General features: G+C 39.7%; 1 protein-coding gene across 9 annotated transcripts in view; it reads right to left on the bottom strand.

The window, feature by feature from the left end:
• CBFB (core-binding factor subunit beta) overlaps window positions 1–19218 on the bottom strand; it is a 64452-nt gene extending 45234 nt beyond the window's left edge. For 2 of the 9 annotated variants that reach the window (XM_073307485.1, XM_073307484.1), the window contains exons 1-3: window positions 19056–19215; window positions 18767–18853; window positions 11901–12017 (exon numbers count right to left, since the gene is read on the bottom strand). In XM_073307485.1, coding sequence (XP_073163586.1) covers window positions 11901–12017; window positions 18767–18853; window positions 19056–19133 — 282 coding nt within the window. In that variant the 5' untranslated portion in view covers window positions 19134–19215. Of the gene's footprint in view, window positions 1–11900; window positions 12018–12361; window positions 12590–18766; window positions 18854–19055 lie in introns of those variants that run through there. The other 7 variants (XM_073307489.1, XM_073307488.1, XM_073307490.1 and 4 more) reach the window with 6 other exon arrangements.
• Window positions 19219–19772: the final 554 nt, after the last annotated feature.

The following is a 19772-nucleotide window of genomic DNA, read 5'->3' as shown; positions in this document are numbered from 1 at the left end:
TCCACAATTTTTAGAAAGCTAGAGTTCAAAATCAAGGCTTATATTTACTATGCGCCATTAGCCTTGGGAAACTGAGGAAACCCTGAAGAAACATATGGAAGTGAACATTACGGTACATTAGCTTTTAACATTTACATGCTGGACTGTATAGTAGAAATTCTACCATTTTATATAAAATAAGAAAAATTATGTATTGTTTTTAAAAACAGCATTTCGTAATTCAGTATTTCAGGGCTAAAAAAAAAAAAACGGACATTTTGAGTTTTGCTGAATAAAAAAAAAGGGATAAAATACTCTTTAAACAACTGCATTGCAAACTTTCCAGAAGTCCTTATGAATTGCTAATAAACTCTAGTGCAGTTTTGCTAAAATTTTGGATGGCAAAGTATTAAAAATATTTGAGCCTAATATTAAATATTTAATCTGTAAATTATTTAGACAGCTCTTTATAATCTAAGCAAGTCAAAGTGTTATTTAACATTTATAAACTCCAGTGAGTTTTCCCTCTCCCACCACAGAGCAAAGTATCCTTTGCTCATTCTGTTTTTGTACCTTGGAACTCGTTACAGCTAAATTAAGAAACAAATGGTTTCCAGGAATGATACACGGTGAATCAGCTCCACCCTCTACATTCTCAGAAAAGTGTGTCATTTAGTTTTAACTTCAGCAATGAGTCTATCACCTGCCATATTCAACACTCAAGAACAAGGAGGGAGAACGGTACTCATTTTCAGTAGTTTTAGGTGTGTAATGGGAGTCTTTTCGCACACAAATGAATAGATTCATAGCTGTCCATTTAAATGAATACTGAACTACTTTTGATAATCACGCTCAAAATGCTAACTCTTCAGAACATTCTGATGCTAAAATGAATATCGAAAAATGCTGCAATAATTTCTATCCAAGAATGCCAACACTGACTACATCTATATTTTAGCTCTCCAATTTTGGAAGAATTATTGGGAAAACAAATAGTAGCATTCCCTTAGTATAGCCACTCAATATAAAAATATGGATTCAGATTCAGAGTAACAAAGTCTTGTAAACGGGATATTTATTCCAAATCCTAGAGCATCTTCCAAAAGCACGTTCCATAGCAAAAGCTGATGGATTGTCATTAAGCAGCTTAGCAATGTTTAAATGGTGCCTGCTTTAATTACAAACAAAAAAAATCATTTTTCAGGACATTATTTTTAAAAATTATTTACGCATCTCAATATTAATGGAGTGCCATTCATTTTTACTAACACAATTTGTCAGCTCCAGCTAGAAAAACACTTGCTTCGAAGTTCAAAACTATGACAGACAACTTTCTATTGCTTTCCATATTGCCAAAATAAGTCACGGATACATTTAAGTTTTGAGACTGTAATAGGGTTCAGAAACGAACAAAATGAGTTTATGGAGCATAGGTCCATCAATGGCTATTAGCCAGGATGGGCAGGGATGGTGTCCCTGGCCACTGTTGCTAGAAGCTGGGAATGAGCGACAGGGGATGGATCACTGTTCTGTTCATTCCCTCTGGGGCACCTGGCATTGGCCACTGTCCGAAGACAGGATACTGGATTAGATGGACCTTTGGTCCGACCCAGTATGGTTGCTCGTGTTCTTATGAGTTTGGGTTTCTGAGACGTAAGTAAACAGAAAAACACTTTTCCTGCTACAGTGAATTGCATAGAATTTTTTAATGTAGCTTTTAGAAAAGTGAGAGTCATATTATTAGCAATTGTATCTTTTGCTACTACAGTGACTATGTAAACATGATACCTTTTCCAGGATTGTTAAATGTTTGATTACAATAAACAAGCTAATTAGCAGTTTTAACGAACTACACAGTTGGTCTGAAGAGAACTGCTAACAATAACAGAACAGACATGATTAATAAAATTTTCCAGTACTACAGGTTTTATTCCTTGATGAAAAATTATCAGTGCTGTGTTTAGAAGTCAGTGGAGAAAAACTAAAATTTAATTGTACCGAAACTGTATTCTTAAATGAGAGATAGTTATTTCCCCATAATTATTTTCTGAGAGATAAAACCTGATACAGTAGCATTCTGGAATACAGGTACCAACATGCAAACCTGGAGTAATTCCCATAATCAAAAATTCTGAACTGTTGGACTGGGCATGGGGCATACATTATACTTGACCAAACCCTGCAAAGGCTTTTAAACTTAAACCTTACCCTCTCTACTACGCAAATGGCAGTTTTTGAAAAACTGCAATTCTTTAATTTTAATGAGGTGCAATACAATATGTTTTTAAAAGAACAATGCTGTCATTTTGATGCAATATTAAAAAGAAAAATGCTTCTACACTTCTATTAAAACTAGGCTTGGCAGAATTTGATTTTTATTTTATATAATTTCAATTATATAATTTTATTTTATATAATTTCATATTCATGTTTATTTTATCTATTTAAATTTTTCTCAGAAAATTAGGGGGGGGTGTCAATGACGGATGGTGAGATTCAAAAACTTAAAAGTTTTATCACCGCTAAAATGCGAACTATCAACTTCACAAGTCTAAGTAAATATCCTTAAACCAAACTGCAGTAAGTTCTCACACTGTATTTTTCTTACTTTGCCTATCTGTAAATTCTGATCATCAATGGAAATATTTTTGTTGGTTTCTAAGTGTATGGTGAAATCAACATTTACAGATAAAAATCCAATATTTCCAAGTCTAACTATAACTATGCATACATTTCACTAACAAACCATACTCACACAACTAAAATTGTGCTGTTTTCTCCCATGTTTAGACACATTATATGCTTTCCAGATGGAAAATTACAAAAAATCGGTGAGGAAATTTATTTTCAATATTCTGAGATGGTGTGAGAATACTGAATTACAATTAAAAACTACAAAAAGGGCTTCCTCTAATCTAAATGTAGACACAATACATGGTAAAATGTAACCTAAATAGTAGCGGGGGTGGTGGGGGGAAAGGGGAAATTAAATTTACAAATAAATTACAGCGCTCCCCTTAAAGCATTTATACATGGCAAGACCACCATGCTTGCCAACTGGAATTCTGCCACACATCTGGGCAGCAGACTAGGGAGGAATAATCAGTGTTCTGCACTATTCTGGAATAAGGTAGTACTCAGGAACTGCAGTGCTTTGGCTACTAGTAATAAAATTGACTAGGATGGCATTATGGTAGATAGCATTTGCTCTCAAGGGTGGGGAGTGGGGGGGGGAAGAGATAAGGCAGGCAGCTCAGAAAAACAGCAAAAAGATATAACAAAAGGGATAAACAAGAGATGAAGAATAACTGATGTAAGTGAAACAGGAGTTATCGCAAAACTGGTGCAGTGTGTTTTTTTTCCCACCAAGAACATGGAGCACCAAGGTTTAAAGGCGAGCTATTACATATTGTTAGTCTGTTAGACTACCATTTCTGAATTGGTGAAGTGAACTCAGAAACACATAGCAAGAGTGCATCCATTAGAAAGCACCTAATGTAAAGAAAAGCAGCAACTATGGATGCTACTAGGACCGAATAGGGGCAAGGAAAGCAACTCACTTCTTCTGCCCCTTTAACTATCATCCAATCCCTCAGCAACTTTTAACGCCCCCTTCTTCTTCCCACGTACAACTCAGTTCTGCAGAGCACGAAGCAATACTATAATAGACCATGCAGCCAGTTCCACCAGGAAAGCAGACAGGAAGAGGAGAGAACCCTTACCTATCCATTCCTACAAAACAGCACAGAAAAACTGATGGCTGGAAAAGCAAGTTCAACTTTTAGATTGCATGTATTAGTTATTTTTCTCTCTCAATCCATTCATTTTGGTTTATTTAAATTTTATTACATTCATTTTGACAAATTTGCAATTAATTTTTCACAAATCAGGTCATGGGACAATTTCTTTTCTTTTCTTTTTTTAAGCTTTTGTGGTTTGCAGATCAAGAAAGGTTGAGAGCCACTGTAATAAATACAATGAAATACCATTATTTTTGTTAACCTTTGTTAACTAAAATTGTCATATATATGGAAAGCCCAGGCTTCTCAAGGAGATGGGCAAAAGATTTATTCAAACTTCCCTGTAAACATGCTTCAAACATTTCTATTTGGGGGGGGGGGGAGGTGTGGTCTATAACCTTCATATCCATTCAAATCCTTGGCTTTTCTGCTGAGACACCCAACAAGAGTACCAATTATGGCGATTGTGTCATTTGTAAAACTTCCCTAGAAAATGTGAGAGAAACTGAAAATTGTTTCACATACGCCACAGAAACAAATCAATGTAAATGTTATAGTTTATGCTGAAAAGAGAGAGACAGACAGTTAAAAATTGCCCGTTTTGCTTATAATTATTGTACTATTTTACCCCACTTCCAAATCTTATATACTGTTGAATACCTGGTTAAATAAGGAACTTTCTGAAGGAAATTAAGCACATATGGTACACACAGTGCTGTTAAGAATCTAATGTATGAATATTTATTCAGTAAATAGTATGGTATTAAGACAAACTAATGCAAGTTATTCAATTTTTGTCTTTTGTACTTTTTGTAGCTACTTAGCTTTCATCACCCAATAACATTTTACAGTATCTTGCTTATTCTGCACAGAAGACAATCAGCTTCTAATGAGGAACATTCCCAACGATGACTAGAAATTTTCTTTAGTAAATCAACAAAGTAGTTGTTTTGAGGTATTATAAAGCTTTTTATACCTCAGATTCCTGAAAAATTTACTCTAGTCAGAATAATAAATTAGATTAATTTCAGTTTTGTACAGACAAGAGATGGTCTGAGGAGAATTTCCCAAAAGTCAGACACCATTAACAATTTTTTTGGGTGGATTGATTTCTTAAAAAGTTACCACTTCCTGACCTCCTCACCAACCACTCAATTCTTGACGTTAAAATAAACTGACACAAACTACACTACCTCAAAAACCTGTTTAAACTAAATGCACTTAATAATTGGGTCTTGAGTTCCAGACAAGTTGAAGATAGATTGAGAATAGGACAAAATGTTTATCCTGATTCTTCCATAAAGGAAAGCAAAGAACCTGCCTGTACATAATCTGTGGTATTGTCTAATACCTGAAATCCTAGTTTTCTTGTCTACTCTTATCTTCTCTACAAGCCTGGATCTTTGCGAAGCAGAGGAGATGTATGGATATTCTACTTTTAGCCCAAACATCTGAAAATATAATAACCAGTAAACAGGAGATATGATAATCCTTACATTGGCAAACACCTGTGGTTGGTATAATAACCCTCAGTACGAGAAAAGTTATTTTGTTCCTATATGTCAGGCACAAAGTATGTTGTGGTAGGCCAATAAGCCAACCTGCTTGACCTTTTAGCTGAATATCTACTAAGCATTTAATTGCTTATATCATGCAAGAGATCTTCATTTACTAAGGGCTGGGCTACACTGGAAAAAAAAAATCCACACCCAATTGATGCAGCTATGCTGACCTAAACTCCACCATAGACAACGCTAGATTGGTGAAAGAATTCTTCCATCAATCTAGCTACTGTCTCTCAGGGAGGTGGATCAACTACAGCAGTGGTAGGCAAACTTTTTGGCACGAGGGCCACATCGGGGTGCGAAACTGTATGGAGCGCTGGGTAGGGAAGGCTGTGCGTCCCCAAACAGCCTGGCCCCTGCCCCCTATCCAACCCCTCCCACTTCCCACCCCAACTGCCCCCCTCAGACCTCTCCACCCATCCAACCCCGCCCCCGCCTTGTCCTCTTACTGCCCCCTCCTGGGACCCAGGCCCCTAATTACCCCCTGGGATGCCACCCCTTATCTAAGCCCCCCCGTTCCCCATCCCCTGTCCGCCCCCAAACCTGTGCCCTATCCAAATGCCCCCTGTTCCCTGTCCCCTGAGTGCCCCCCCTCCCTGAACCTCAGCCCCATTCAATCACCCCCTGTCCCCTGACTGCCTCCTGGGACCCTCTGCCCCATATCAGACCCCCCCCCCCGCTCCCCACCCTCTTACCATGCCACTCACAGCAGCATGTCTGGCAGCCCCGCCGGAGCCAGACACGCTGCCGCGCCTCCCAGAGCGCTGCCCATGCAGCGGCGTGGCTGCAGGGGAGGGGCCAGGGGGTAGCCTCCCCAGCCAGGTGCTAAAGGGCCGGGCAGGACAGTCCCGGGGGCCAGATGTGGCCTGCGGGCCATAGTTTGCCCACCTCTGAACTACAGTAATGTGATAAACCGCTCCCTGTCGCTGTAGTGAGTGTCTATACTGAAGTGCTACAGCTACAAGCAAAGATGAAGACTTAGAGTTCTTTCCTTTAAAACGGTGTATCCTCATCAGAGGTAATCCTTTTACTCTCCACATCAGTGGCATCCCTTTGCTACCAGCTTTGATTCAATAGCTTTTACCATCAAAGAACATGAGAAGGAAGATTTTTGAAGCAGCCAAACAGTTAGGCATCCAGTTTCCATTGACAGTCACTGGAAATTGAGTGCCTAAGTCTCCTAGGCTCCTTTACAAATCCCAACCAAAATAAATGAACATATACCAATTAAAGCTTATCTGGAAAATCAATCCAGTTCTAAGGCCCAATAATTATCACAGCTACTCGTGTATTCCAATACTCAATCAGAATGATAAAATAACTTAAGATGCATTCCAATAAATTACAGAAAAATCATTTTAAGTTACCAAGATTTTTAGTAGTAAGTGTCTAGATAACTCATAGGTTTGCACAATTCCTTTTAAAAAGGTGGAGGAATTCTTTTACCTGAATTTCACAAAGAGATAGACTCAATCAAATCTTTAAGGAGATGAAGCTTTTACTTCTCTCTCACATTGAAAAAAATATGAAACCACACAACTGCAACAATTCAGTCTAGTAAACAGAGGCCAAAGTGTGAACAAAGGAGAATCACAAAAAACCCAAAGACTGGATATTCCCCAAAACCTATGCTGCAAGGACTTCAGAAACTATAGTAATCCATGCAACACTCAAATCTTATAGCCGGCTCCCCACTATAAAAGTTAACTCATACAATTATTCTATCTTCATTCTCACTTTGACAAATATTAGGAGGCTAGAGGCTGGTATTAGGAAATTTGACATCTTGCCTTTACAGTGTGGATGGCCGAGTTTAGACCACTAGAAAAAGATGAATCTCAGTAAGTATGGAGATGCTAAAAAAGTTGCTAACCTAAAGATTTTGTTCTGAAAGTGCGTCAGTCTGCAATGACAACATTAGAGTTATGCATACGGCGTACATAAGAGGAAAACTGGGAGGATAAAAATGGATTTAAGAGCAAATAGGTATAAAAACAAATTATTTAAATGCAGAAAGCCAGAAAAAAAATTGATGGGTCCATTGGATTACCAAAGGTTAAAGAACAGTTAAGGAAGATAAGGACATGTCTGAGAAACTAACTCATTTTTTTAATCAGTTTACCACAAAGGATGTCAGGGAAATACCTATTACCAACCTGACCTTTTTTGGCAATAAAGATGAGGTACTATAAGAGACTGAGGTGTCAGAAGAAGAGATGCTGGAACAGACTGATCATTTAAAAAGAAATAAGTCATCAGGCCCAGATGATACACCTCCAAGAGTTTTGAAGGAGCTCAAGCATGAAGCAGCTGAGCTGCGAGCAAAAATATGAAATCCCATTAAAAAAAGCCACCATACCAAAGGACTGAAGGATAGAACAATATTCTAAAACTATTTTAAAAAGGTGCAAGGGGCGATCTGGGGAATTACAGACCAGTATGCGTCACCTCAGTAAACTGGCTGGAAAGGTAATTAAGAAGTGAACATCAGGACATGACTGAGTCCAACCAGCGTGCTTTCAGCGAAGAAAAGTCTGTCTTGTTAATGTCTAGGAATGTTTAATGTGCCAGTAAAGTAGTGGATAAAGCAGAACTGGTTAACAATTTATTTATACTTCCAGCGGGACCTTGAGAAAGTTTCTTCAGCTTCTTATGAGGGACTAAGTCATCGTCTGAGAGGCACGGTCATGCATGAAAAACTTGGTAAGACACAGAAAACAAAATAGGAATAAATGGTCAATTTACATCTTGGCAAAAGGTTAACAGCAGGGTGCCTCAATGTGCCATACTCCGTCCAGTGTTTAATATATTTATTAATGATGTCAAACACGGCATAATTTGAAGAGTGATGAATGTCAGAGGGACCTAAACTAGGTGAACGGCAGACAATGTCAATACTAATTAATGCAAAATGGAAGAAGAGATTTCAATTACTCAAACACTTTACAAGGGTCTAAATTTACTATATGAACTCAAGAAAAGACACAGGCATCTTGGAGGCAGGCTGTGTGGAGGACCTCTGATCAATGTGCAACTGTCATCAAAAAAAGCAAAACAAGATGTTAAACTACATAAGGAATGAAATGGAGATTAATATGGGGAAAAATATAAAGTTTTATATAACTCAGTGGCACAGCTTCCTCTGGAATATTGTGTGCAATATTTGGTTGCCATACATCAAATAGTGTTCTAAAATTAGAATAGGTTCAGAGAAGCATGACAAAAACTATTAGGGACATAGAAAAACAAAAAAAAATGTTTAAACCGAACTCTAACTCAGAGGGATGAGGATGAGACATTCATGTGGGCAGATTACCTTACATCTGCCTACTGCTAGGTTTCTTGAACCTCCCTGTGAAACATCTGTCAGACAGGACCCTGGACTAGGTGGGCCACAAGTCTGATCCACTGTGTAACTCCTACACTTCTTTTGAGCTTTTTATTTTTAGAAGATTGTTGTAAGATTTTGTTTTATGATCTTTAGGCTCTAGAAAATTTGCCTCTAGAATGTATATATCCTCGTAGGTACAAAATAACTCAAACTGCACTTATCTGTCTGCGAAGATCTATCCCCCAGAGTCCCAATAACTATTAAGGAATTTGTTATCCTCGAAAAGGCCTCGTATGTCACACTCCTATTCTGTGGATAAAGAACAGGATGCTAATTCATTATCCTTGGACAACAAACTGGTCTCAACTATGGAATGTTTTTTAAAAGCTTCCTTAGAAAACTGTTTATCTGGAGAATAAAATTACATGATTAAGGACAAAAACTGTTTATAGATGGCAGTAATGCACTTACAAATTCTGAATAAACTATTTCTGGGACATTAGTTGGTTAACCAAACACTCTGAAACAGTAAAGAATTCTAGAATAAAAAGATTCCAGTATTTGTAAGTTTAACTTTATCTACATTCAGGATCCCAGAGTTATGCCTAGAATAATAATTAAATGACAGCTCCCTCAATAGCCTATATTTTATTCATATAATTAAAAACATGCCTTGCTGGCACAGCTCCAGTGACGAACAAACACACATTATGCCACTGCCTCAAGAGTTAAAGCTTACAAAAAAATGTTGCATGGAGCTACAGAAATCACATCTGAGCATAGAGACAGTTGAATATGTGCAAAAAAAAATAAATAAATCATAATAAAACTCCTTACAAAGTTATATAAAGAGTAAGTGACAGACAACTAAACTACAATACTATAATGCCATCAGGTGCTTTCTGTTTATAATGCACTTCGGCCCGGTTTGCTTCTCTTCTCAACATGCTATGGGAGCAGATTCACTTTAAAACAAGTCTGTATAGTACAAGCTTGATGTCACATGTGATTTATAATAACGTTAAATCACACCCAGGAATTCATGATTTGTTCAAAGTACAGTACAATACCATTCATGTTTTATTGGATGATCTTCTACTTGTAAATGGCCTTAAATGAAAAAATACGGAAGACAACCTATTTAGCCAAATATTCTGAAAGTTTACTATAAACTAACATCTAAAAAGCAAGAAGTAGTATATAGTGATAAGATCAATTCTATCTGGCTTTGCAGTAGCATATACTAAGTTCCTGCAAATCTGGTGGCTAAATTTGCAGACAGTACAAAATTATTCAAGATAATTAACTCCAAAGCTGAACATAAAGAGTTACAAAGGGATCTCACTAAACTGGGTGACTGTGCAACAAAATAGCAAATGAAATTCAGTGTTGATAAATGGAAAGTATTGCCAGGGATGTTGTGAAGGCCAGAAGTACAACTGAGTTAAAAAAAAATTAGATAGGATTATGGCAAATAGGTCCATCAATAGCTATTAGCCAAGATGTTCAGGGTCACAATGCTATGCTCAGGGTCTCCCTAAATCTCTGACTGCTGGAAACTGGGACTGGACAACAGAGGATGGATCACTTTATGAATTAACCGGTTCTGTGCATTCCCTCTGAAGCATTTGGCACAGGCAACTGGGCTAGAAGTACCATTGGTCTGACCTAGTATGGCCATTCTTAAATTCTTAATTCACCACTTTAAAAATTCATTCCAAGGAAACAAAGTTAAAAAAAAAAATTAAGGAAGTAAATAAAATTGTTTATTTTTGGAATAGGCAAAAACAGACTTCAGTTTGCTATGTTACAAGAAAAAATTCCTCATTCAATTATGAGCCAGAATCAATATTTTTCAGTAAGAGCCAAACTCAATTCATCTTGTTCACCACAAAAGCCAGTACCCAGCCTTCCCCAACTGCTCCCTGCCCAAAATGTGTTTTTTAAAAACTTTTGCAGGCTTCCACACTACAGTAGAATAGGTTTACAAAACACAAACATGATATTATCAACTTGAACTCCAGTTAATTTCAAAATATGAGTTAAAAAGAAACTTCAGGTACCATATTTGACCCCAAGTAAGTCCTCTGAGAATTTTTGTGCTTTTGCAATCGGATTTTCCTTTTTATACTGATGTGGGAAAACCCAACAGGCTATGTAAAACTTTATGAAGTATTTCCTCGTCTTTCAGTTATTTTAATGTTAGTAGTTACTTGTAACAAAAGGAGGTTGAAAACAGATAGTGAGAGTTTTAAGTTGAGGAAGTCCCTTTAAGAATCTTTCTAAAAAGAGAGTTATTAGAAAACAAAAAGTACAGAAAAGTTACCCGGCCCTGGGAGGAGTCCAAGAGTATATACACTGTCTGACCCAAAGCCCATGGTCAATGGAAAAGTCCCACTAACTACAATGGCTTTGGATCAGGCCCCTATAGCCTACATAGTATAGAGAAACATATCCACTAAGCACTGTTTTTAAGTGTTTTTCCTATATAGTGAAACCATACATTTAAAACCCCCCAAAAAATCCCCAGTAAATTTACCACAGTGACCTCTCAAACAAGTTTTCTGAGATGAACGACATAACCTAAACACTAATAGAGTACCACTGTGCCATTAAGGAATTTTAGTCTGTGGATCAACCATTTCAGAACAGCAAAACAGGCAGAGTCAGCAATTTATTTAAAAGTAGTATTTATTCTTTATAATTTGCGATGGTGAAAGTCAAGCACAAATGTCTAGTGGAAGAACAAGAGCAAGCAATTCCTACACTTCATATGAATTGCCAACCTGAGCCCTGCCAAGGGAATGTGCTCAGAGAGAAATTTTCATTAGTCTCAAAGATAACTTGCTAGTTAAGGTCTGTAATTTGAATGTAGTCCCAAAGGTGTAAAAACTAAATTAAAAACTAAATTAAACTAAATTTAACTAAATTAAAAACTAACAAATTTCAGTTTTTCCTAAGCATTTTATTATGAAGAAGTGGGCTTCTGCCCTCCAAAATAAATGAAAGTTAATAGAAGGAAAGAACCAAGTATTACCCCACATACCTTTCCCCAAGAAAAATAAAAAGTATTTTAAAACAAGTTACAATTAAATTTATTTTTAACAATCCTTCGAGAAATTCAGCAGACTTCATCTTAATAATTTTCACTGGTATTTTTTATAACTAATTCTACTATGCATTGAACTGTGGAACACTAAGAATTTCGAACAACACACAGTTTATATTAAAAGCCCACTGACACTGCACACAAAAATCTTTGAATTGCAACAATTTCCTTCTTACCTTGCCTGCCTCTCTTTCAAAGTCAACATATTCCCGGGTCGGTGTCTGTCGCTGCTCCCCCTGCCAGCTGGCCGGAAAAAACTGGAGAGACAGATTGGTTCCTGTGGCCACAAAAGCCTTTTAGAAAAATCAATACAAACAGGATCAGGGAGCAAGACATTACATAAATTATGCAGGCAGTCATTTATTTTTACATCAGTTTATGTCTTAAGCCAAGCAGCATAGAGAATACTTAAAGTCAAAAACATGCACTCATCATTTTTCTTAAGTATTAAGTTACAAACATCTGATTCCATTTTGACAACATTTGCCATTGGCTGCTTCGGATATAAAATACAACATGGAATCAATACTTTCTTTCAAATCAGTTTTTGCTGACATTAGAATCTGTTATTTCAGAATTCTGTCAGGAAATCCCGTACCAACAACTCAGTACCAAAACCTACTAAAAAAGTGCTTACATGTTGTAAAAAGTAGCATTTTTCCCAGTTAGAAGAACTTTCAGAAGAAAGTGAGCTGCAGAGACTTGTTACTGGGAGCACAGATTTTGAACAAAAAAATCCTATCTGTTTTTCACAGATATATAAATCCAGGAGGCATATTACCTGAGATCTAAAGACAAAAATGCAAGGAAAATATTTATTTACCCTTATTTTGCATGCTGACAGACAGGTGAGCGAACGCACCATCAATGTACCCCCTCCATATACTATATAATATTACACTGTCAAGTTGCGAAATCTTATTGCCACCATAGCTAGTGTGTGAGTGAACAAACACTTCAGAGAAATCCAGATTAGTAGATTTCCATGTATAAGAAATCTGTTATATGCTCTCTCAAAAACTCTTGAAGGTACATTAACTTAACCTTATCAGAAATGAGTACCCTTGTATTCAAGAAAACCATGACCTTCAACTGAAAATAAAGTTTCATTTTCATTCACAAGAAGTTTAGACTCATGCATATCACAGCAATTCAAACAGGGAAAGAGAGCTCCAACTTGCACAGCTGGGAGGGGTAAAACAATGTGGGTAGAAGTAGAATTCTGATTCACTGTTTCAGTTATGCTATAGTACAGTGTGTAAATATGCATACACGGATACACACTTATACCAGAACATACCCTTAAAACACAGTTATACCAAATAGAATGTCTTGTAATCAAATTTCTGGACTGACTACCATTATTCACTTAAATTTAAAAGAATACTAATCCAAAAAACAGTTTATTCATAAGAAGTACATAAAAATACAGCTCAAAATAAGCTGAATTAGGGAGATGATTTATTGAGAGGAGCATAAAATAGATGTTTCCTCTAAGCCAGTGGTTCTCAAAGCCGGTCCGCCGCTTGTTCAGGGAAAGCCCCTGGAGCGCCGGACCGGATTGTTTACCTGCTGCGTCCACAGGTTCGGCCGATCGCGGCTCCCACTGGCCACGGTTAGCCGCTCCAGGCCAACGGGGGCTGCGGGAAGCAGTGTGGGCCGAGGGATGTGCTGGCCGCCCTTCCTGCAGCCCCCATTGACCAGGAGCAGCAAACCACGGACAGTGGAATCCGCGATCGGCCGAACCTCCAGACGCAGCAGGTAAACAAACCGGTTCGGCACACCAGGGGCTTTCCCTGAACAAGCAGCAGACTGGCTTTGAGAACCACTGCTCTAAGCAACACAGAATTCAGCAATTTACTGGTAATAAAAAAATCACTCTACTGCACTATCACTTAAAATATAGTTCGCTCTGCATCATTTTGTATAAGTCATTGTAGTAGAACAGTGTCACAGGATCAATATCTCTCACATTGAACATGAAACCTGCTTTGCCCTGACATTTTTGAAGCAGAAGGAGACTAATATCCCGTGATTAGGTTTTAGCTATTGACTTTCTCTTATAAGCAGTTTTTGAGCATTCCCATTAAGCTAACACAGACAGTCATTAAAATTGACGACAGCGGTCATTAGTATCAAGGTGATATTGCACCAGTATATTAATCTGTTTAGAATACAAAACGTATAAAGAAAAACATTTTGAAAACGTGTAGTAAAAAGCTAGACAGAAGTGTAACTTAAGGATGTACTCCATCAACAGGTTCATGTAACATGTAAACCATAAGAATAGAACTAGAGCCATTGTCATCAGAACTCTGGTGGAGATTCCTTGCATTACATCATTTTCCCACTTTGTAGTTTTTTGTTTGCTCATATGTAAAATACAATATTTTGAAAAACAATTTTCTAGATTGAAACACTGTTCTGAATCAACAATGCAGTAACACCAACATGGCCAAGCAGCTTTACTACCATCTTCTCTGCATTTTTAGCCTTTAAAAACTAAGGCTGTTATTAAAAACAAACATGTACACGCTAATACAAAACACTGAAAGGGTTGACCCAGCTGAATTTTGCAGCTTTCCAGACTGCACAAGTTTCTGAAGGCCCATGGATGCTAGCTCTGCAGTAATATATTCTATTCGGGGAAAAGTCAACCTAGCATGCAGCACTAAGAGAAGAAATCCTTACATGTATCCAGGAAATCACAGAAAAGCTTGAAGACGGGGAAAAGAGGACAGAAAATATGAATGCATGCCAACGCCCACTGGAACTGTGCAGCCTTAGTCTATAGGCCAGATACAGGCTATCTAAAAATAGTGAGACTTTTATCATGTGAATTTTTAGCAGCATTGTGTTCCCCCACCCCCCAACGAATTATATTAGATCAATAGTCCATGTACAAAATCCAATAGCCCATCTAATGTATCATGTAAACGTGGCTGTTATTGCCATGTTTCCCCAACCCACTCACTCTCTCCCTCACACTCACACACACACACAAAGGAACCCTACTGTGTGTAGGCTGGGGATGCCTCTCCTATTCTCCCAATCAGCAGATATGCATGTCTGACTACTATCGGTATGTACGTAAAAAATCAGTGATGTATTGACCATCCATCATCATTAGTGTTTTGTAGGGAGCTAGCACGTAGTCTACAGTCCCACAAACCCTATTTCTGGCTTTCTGGTTGAGCTCTAGAAAGGAGAGAGGGGTGCCTGTCAATCCAGGGCTTTTCAAGTTATTCCCACGTTGATTAGATGTCAGCCATGGAAGGAATTCCAGTCTTCCATCCTCATCAGGATGTCATTCCCATGAGTCTGACTGCCATAAATGACAGAGCAAGTGGAAACCTGATGGTCATGTAACATCTAAACCAATATTATGCAGTCACAACAAAGAGGAGGAACAGGCCACCACATCAGCACTCTGATACCAAAGTTATAGAGTGACTTCAAAATAGCACAGACTTTCTGCAGGTCAGGCAGCCAGCGGTTGTTTTAGGTTGGATATGGCCCTTTAAAACTCTTGGCTGTTGTCACAGTGTTCAACATTAAAAAAAACAATTTCCATTTGAACTTAAAAGATTTACCATAAAAGATTTATAGGTGATTATAAAATATGTATACGCAAGAGACCAAGACTATTTAAATCTACCCAGAAAATATGCTTAACACAGGGTTTGGGGGGTTTTAAGTTTCAAAAGTAGTTTTATGGATCAATAGACTGTAAAGGTTATTGGTTACATTTATTTTTCTTTTCCAAAAGGGCTTTTCATTACCTAACAGACGAGAAGAACTTGTTCAGAACCATTCAGGTTAACTGAGTATTTATGTACAGTAAGTGTCAGGGGAGTTATTGCACATGCACAACCACCACTTTTGGAAGATTATTGTGGCTATAGGTAGGCTTTCTCCTCAAAATACGCGAAACAATATACCACTGATAATTTAAGACTACATCTCAGTAATGACTTGTTTGATTTTAAAAAATTGTTCATGTCATGATCACTTTGGTCTGAAGTTAGAGAACAGTGACCTTTGTATGACGCATTCATGTCCTAACTCCATCTTTATATTACTTTTAGACTACTTCTGGACACGCTGCCATCACAAGGCGCAAACCTTCCTATGTAGAGATGAGATTAAATTCTTTATCTATAGCAAATCGTCTACATAATTTTTTTTTACTGAATTAACTGGTTAGTTTTTAAAACTTTGATCATACAATACCCTCACTTTCTAAATGGATATGTAACAAGCAATCAGTCTTACTGGACCAAACCAGATGTCTTAGGTCAAGAAAAGAAGAAGCCATTTCTTCTTATTATAATAGACTGAAAAACTGTGTGTAACAGGCATCACCAGAGATTTTAAGGGGCAGAGTTCTGGCAAGGAGAGATGGCAGGCACAGAAATGAGATAGTGAAGAGACAGTAATTTCCCATTTTACAAAAACAACTCTTCACAAACCGTATTAGCTGTAACTAATTATAAGCTTAGATCTGAAGTTTTCACTGAAGTGGTCGGTTACAGATGTATACTGTGCATTGCCACCGGTCTAGGAACCTTAAAAGCTAGCAAAAATTTATGTTTTTCTCCATCCATAATTATTTTCAACAGTAAACTTTTTAAAACTAAAAAAAAAATCATGCTCAGTGATACAATAATTTAAACAAACCCAAGAGATTTGCTACGCAGGGGTTTGAATAGTATCTACTTTTTTCTACAGATTCTCTATAAACTTTGCTCACTTACAATACACAATACACTCTAGCTGTATTAGACAACTGTTGAAAACAGATAATAACTAGTATAATAGGAATCGGCTATATTAGAATACTCCCCTCTTCTATTCACAAAGTGAATACAGTAACTTATTTTAATAATTTATGTAAAGGTATATTCCACTATGTACATTGTGCATAAAAAATCCCTAGTTTTTCTATGTAGTAACATAGGTTTACGATAAGCATATGGAAGTCTTTTATTAAGCCAAATATATGCCACAACAAATGAAAATTCTTACAAATATCAAAAATCAGGTAAAACCTCATCTCACTTGAAATAAACCCTTAATGAAGAGGAAAACTCTGCCACGATTTTCATTGTTTAAAAAAAAAAATCGGTGACTTCAATATGAATGTTTTAAGGAACTGTACAAACAACCATATCACTAACAAGCACGCTACAAAATACAGATCTTATTCAAGAAGCATCAAGCAGAAATAAATCAGGAAATAAATTCTAGTCACTTTTTGACTACATGGAGCCATATTAATCTTCTCTTTTACTTCATGGATCACAGTGGTCGACTAGTACCATCACTAAGAAAAAATCCAATATTTCAAACGTTAAAGTTTAGTTTGAAATGTGCCTTATTTGATTTAGAAAAGATTTACTCTATTTCAAAAAGCTTTCGGTGACTGCATTTTTTTTCCATTTTAAATTTCAGTATATCAAGGTTATTTACTAATTCATTTTAACCAAATGATAGGCTAGAGTTCAGAACAATTTCATATTAGTCTTATTTATTCCTGGAAGTCACTACTTCTTTGACAAAAGAATTTAAAGTTGAAATAAGTAGCTTATAATTTCAATATATGCAATGGCGAAGGAAGAACTGCCAATATACTCTCACAGATCATTTTGTTGGCTATAAAGTACTTTTTCACATACATAACACTACTTTTAAATCCTAATGTACAAGATACATATGTTTTTATTCCTCTAGTAATAGCAGCATTAGCTATTACTATTAGGCAAAAAAAGTTTTCTAAAATTATCTTTTATAAAAGCAAATACTGGTATATGGAGAATATTAAATGTTAATGAAAATGTATCTTCCCTTTCTTTTCTAGAGTACATCTATAACTAAAGCTTTCCGCAACTGGATGCTACACTTTAGAAGCACAACCACTATATGTTCCAATGCAAGGCCGATTCCCTAGGGGACAGATAAGTAAATAATTGTTTAAATCAACATCTGATGTATTTATCTTATAATACTTATTTTTAAATAAATCATGGGATACTTTGTAAACAAGTCACAGAATACGTATTATGAATCTTACATACCGAAACCGATAACTTCTACAAAACATTTCTACAAAACATCCCTTGAACAGCATCCACTCTGCCCCACCCATCCATGAGAGTTTTAAATCAATGACTTTAAGTGTTAAAGGTTTCAGAGTGGTAGCTGCACTAGTCTGTATCAGCAAAAGCAAGGAGGAGTCCTTGTGGCACCTCGGAGACTAACAAATTTATATGGGCATAAGCTTTCGTGGGCTAAAACCCACTTCATCAGATGCATGGAGTGAAAAAATACAGTAAGCAATATTTATTTATTTGCTATAACATATATACTGCTTACTGTATTTTTCACTCCATGCATCTGATGAAGTGGGTCTTAGCCCACGAATAAATTTGCTAGTCTCCGAGGTGCCACAAGGACTCCTCCTTGTTTTTCCTCTTCCTTAAAGTATTTTTAAAACGTTACTATACATTTTAGTTAAGCTGCTGGACAGAAAGACACAGGTATTTCTTTACAGAAGCGGATAGCTGGGTTTAAATTGGCTTTTTAGTTTCCCCTTTTTATTCCCTATGAAGTGAAAACACGGTTGTCCAAACACTTTTGCTGGCGGCGGCGGCAACAGTGAGTTACACGGCGGCGGGGGGGGGGGGGGGGGGGTGTTTACGCAACCTACGGAGGTGGGGGAGTTTGGGCTTTGATAAACGTGTGGACCAAGCGCCCGGCCGCGCCGACAGCAGGCAATTTGCAGCAGCGGCCGCGCCGAGGGCTCTCCCGCTCGGCGCGCCGGAACGGGGCAGGCAATAAGGAAGTGGCTCCTGCCGCTGGAGCCGTTCCGCATCCGCAGCTTTGTTTCGGCGGCGGCGGCGGGCGCTCGGCAGCGGGCCGGGTGGCCGGGCTCGGCACAGTTCCGGGTTGCTCACGCGGGCGACGGGTCTGTGCGGCGCACGGGGGCCAAGCGAGCGGCCCAGGTGCATGGGATGGGGGGTGCGGGCGGCGCGGCACTTACGATCTCGGAGCGGCCGTCCCTGCAGGCGTTCTGGAACCGGGCCTGCCGCTCCTCGTGGGGTCTGTCCCTGAAGCCGGTGTATTTAATCTGCGGGGCACAGGAGACAAATCAGAGGCGGAATCCCGCCCGGCCGCGAGAGATAAGGGGAGGCGGAGTGCGGCGAGCGCACCCCGGGCGGGCAGCCGGCGGGCGCCACCGGCCCGGGACGGGGGCGGCTGCCCGCCGGGCTCCCCCATCCCCCCCCAGCGGCGGGAACGGCTCCCCTTTCGGGGGGGGGGTCCCCCCTCACCTCGCACTCGCGGCTCAGCTTCCTGAAGAACTCCTCGTTCTCGAACTTGCTCCGCTGGTCGGGGACAACCCGCGGCATGGTGGGGCCGCCGCTGCTGCCGCCGCCCCAGCCCCGGCGGCTCGCCCCGCTGCCCTTTGTTCGCGACCCCCGCCCCCCGCCACGACCCGGCCCCCCGACGGCTCCCAGCGCCCCCTCCCCCCGGCCGCGCCGCCTCGCGCCCAGAGTGGAGCAGCAGCAACCGCCAGAGCTCGCGCTGCTGCCGCCGCCGCGCGTCTCGAGCCCCCTCCCCCTCCGACTTCCTCCCCGGCTCGTAAACTCCGGCCAAACAGCCGCACCATTCACAACTCCGGGCTGGGGCTGCCGCGCATGCGCGGCGCGAGCCCGGGGGCTCGCGCTGCCGCCCCTCCCTGGCCGGCGTCTGGGCGGGCGTGAGTCACCGCCCCCGCGTGGACCTCGGGAGCGGGGCCGTCGCCCCTCGCTCAGCCCGTCTCGCCGGCTTCCGGCTGCGCCCCGCCCCCCAGCCCCCGCCGGACGGGCGAGACCTGCCGGCCTCCGAGTCCCGACCACGCTCCTGCCCGGGCGCGCGGGGATCGGTCACGCTCCGCTCCCCCGCGGGAGGGAGGTGGGACAGGGCGCCTCGGGGCTGGGCAGCGCTCGGGCTGGGGGGGGGGCTTGGCTGCCCCGTGCCAACCCCCGCGGGTGCCCTGGCTTGGCAGC

The sequence above is a fragment of the Lepidochelys kempii genome, chromosome 12 (genome assembly GCF_965140265.1).
Source record: "Lepidochelys kempii isolate rLepKem1 chromosome 12, rLepKem1.hap2, whole genome shotgun sequence".
Classification (NCBI taxonomy): Eukaryota; Metazoa; Chordata; order Testudines; family Cheloniidae; genus Lepidochelys; species Lepidochelys kempii.
The sequence above is the reverse complement of the archived record's forward strand: the minus strand, read 5'-3'. Positions and strand labels throughout refer to the sequence as shown.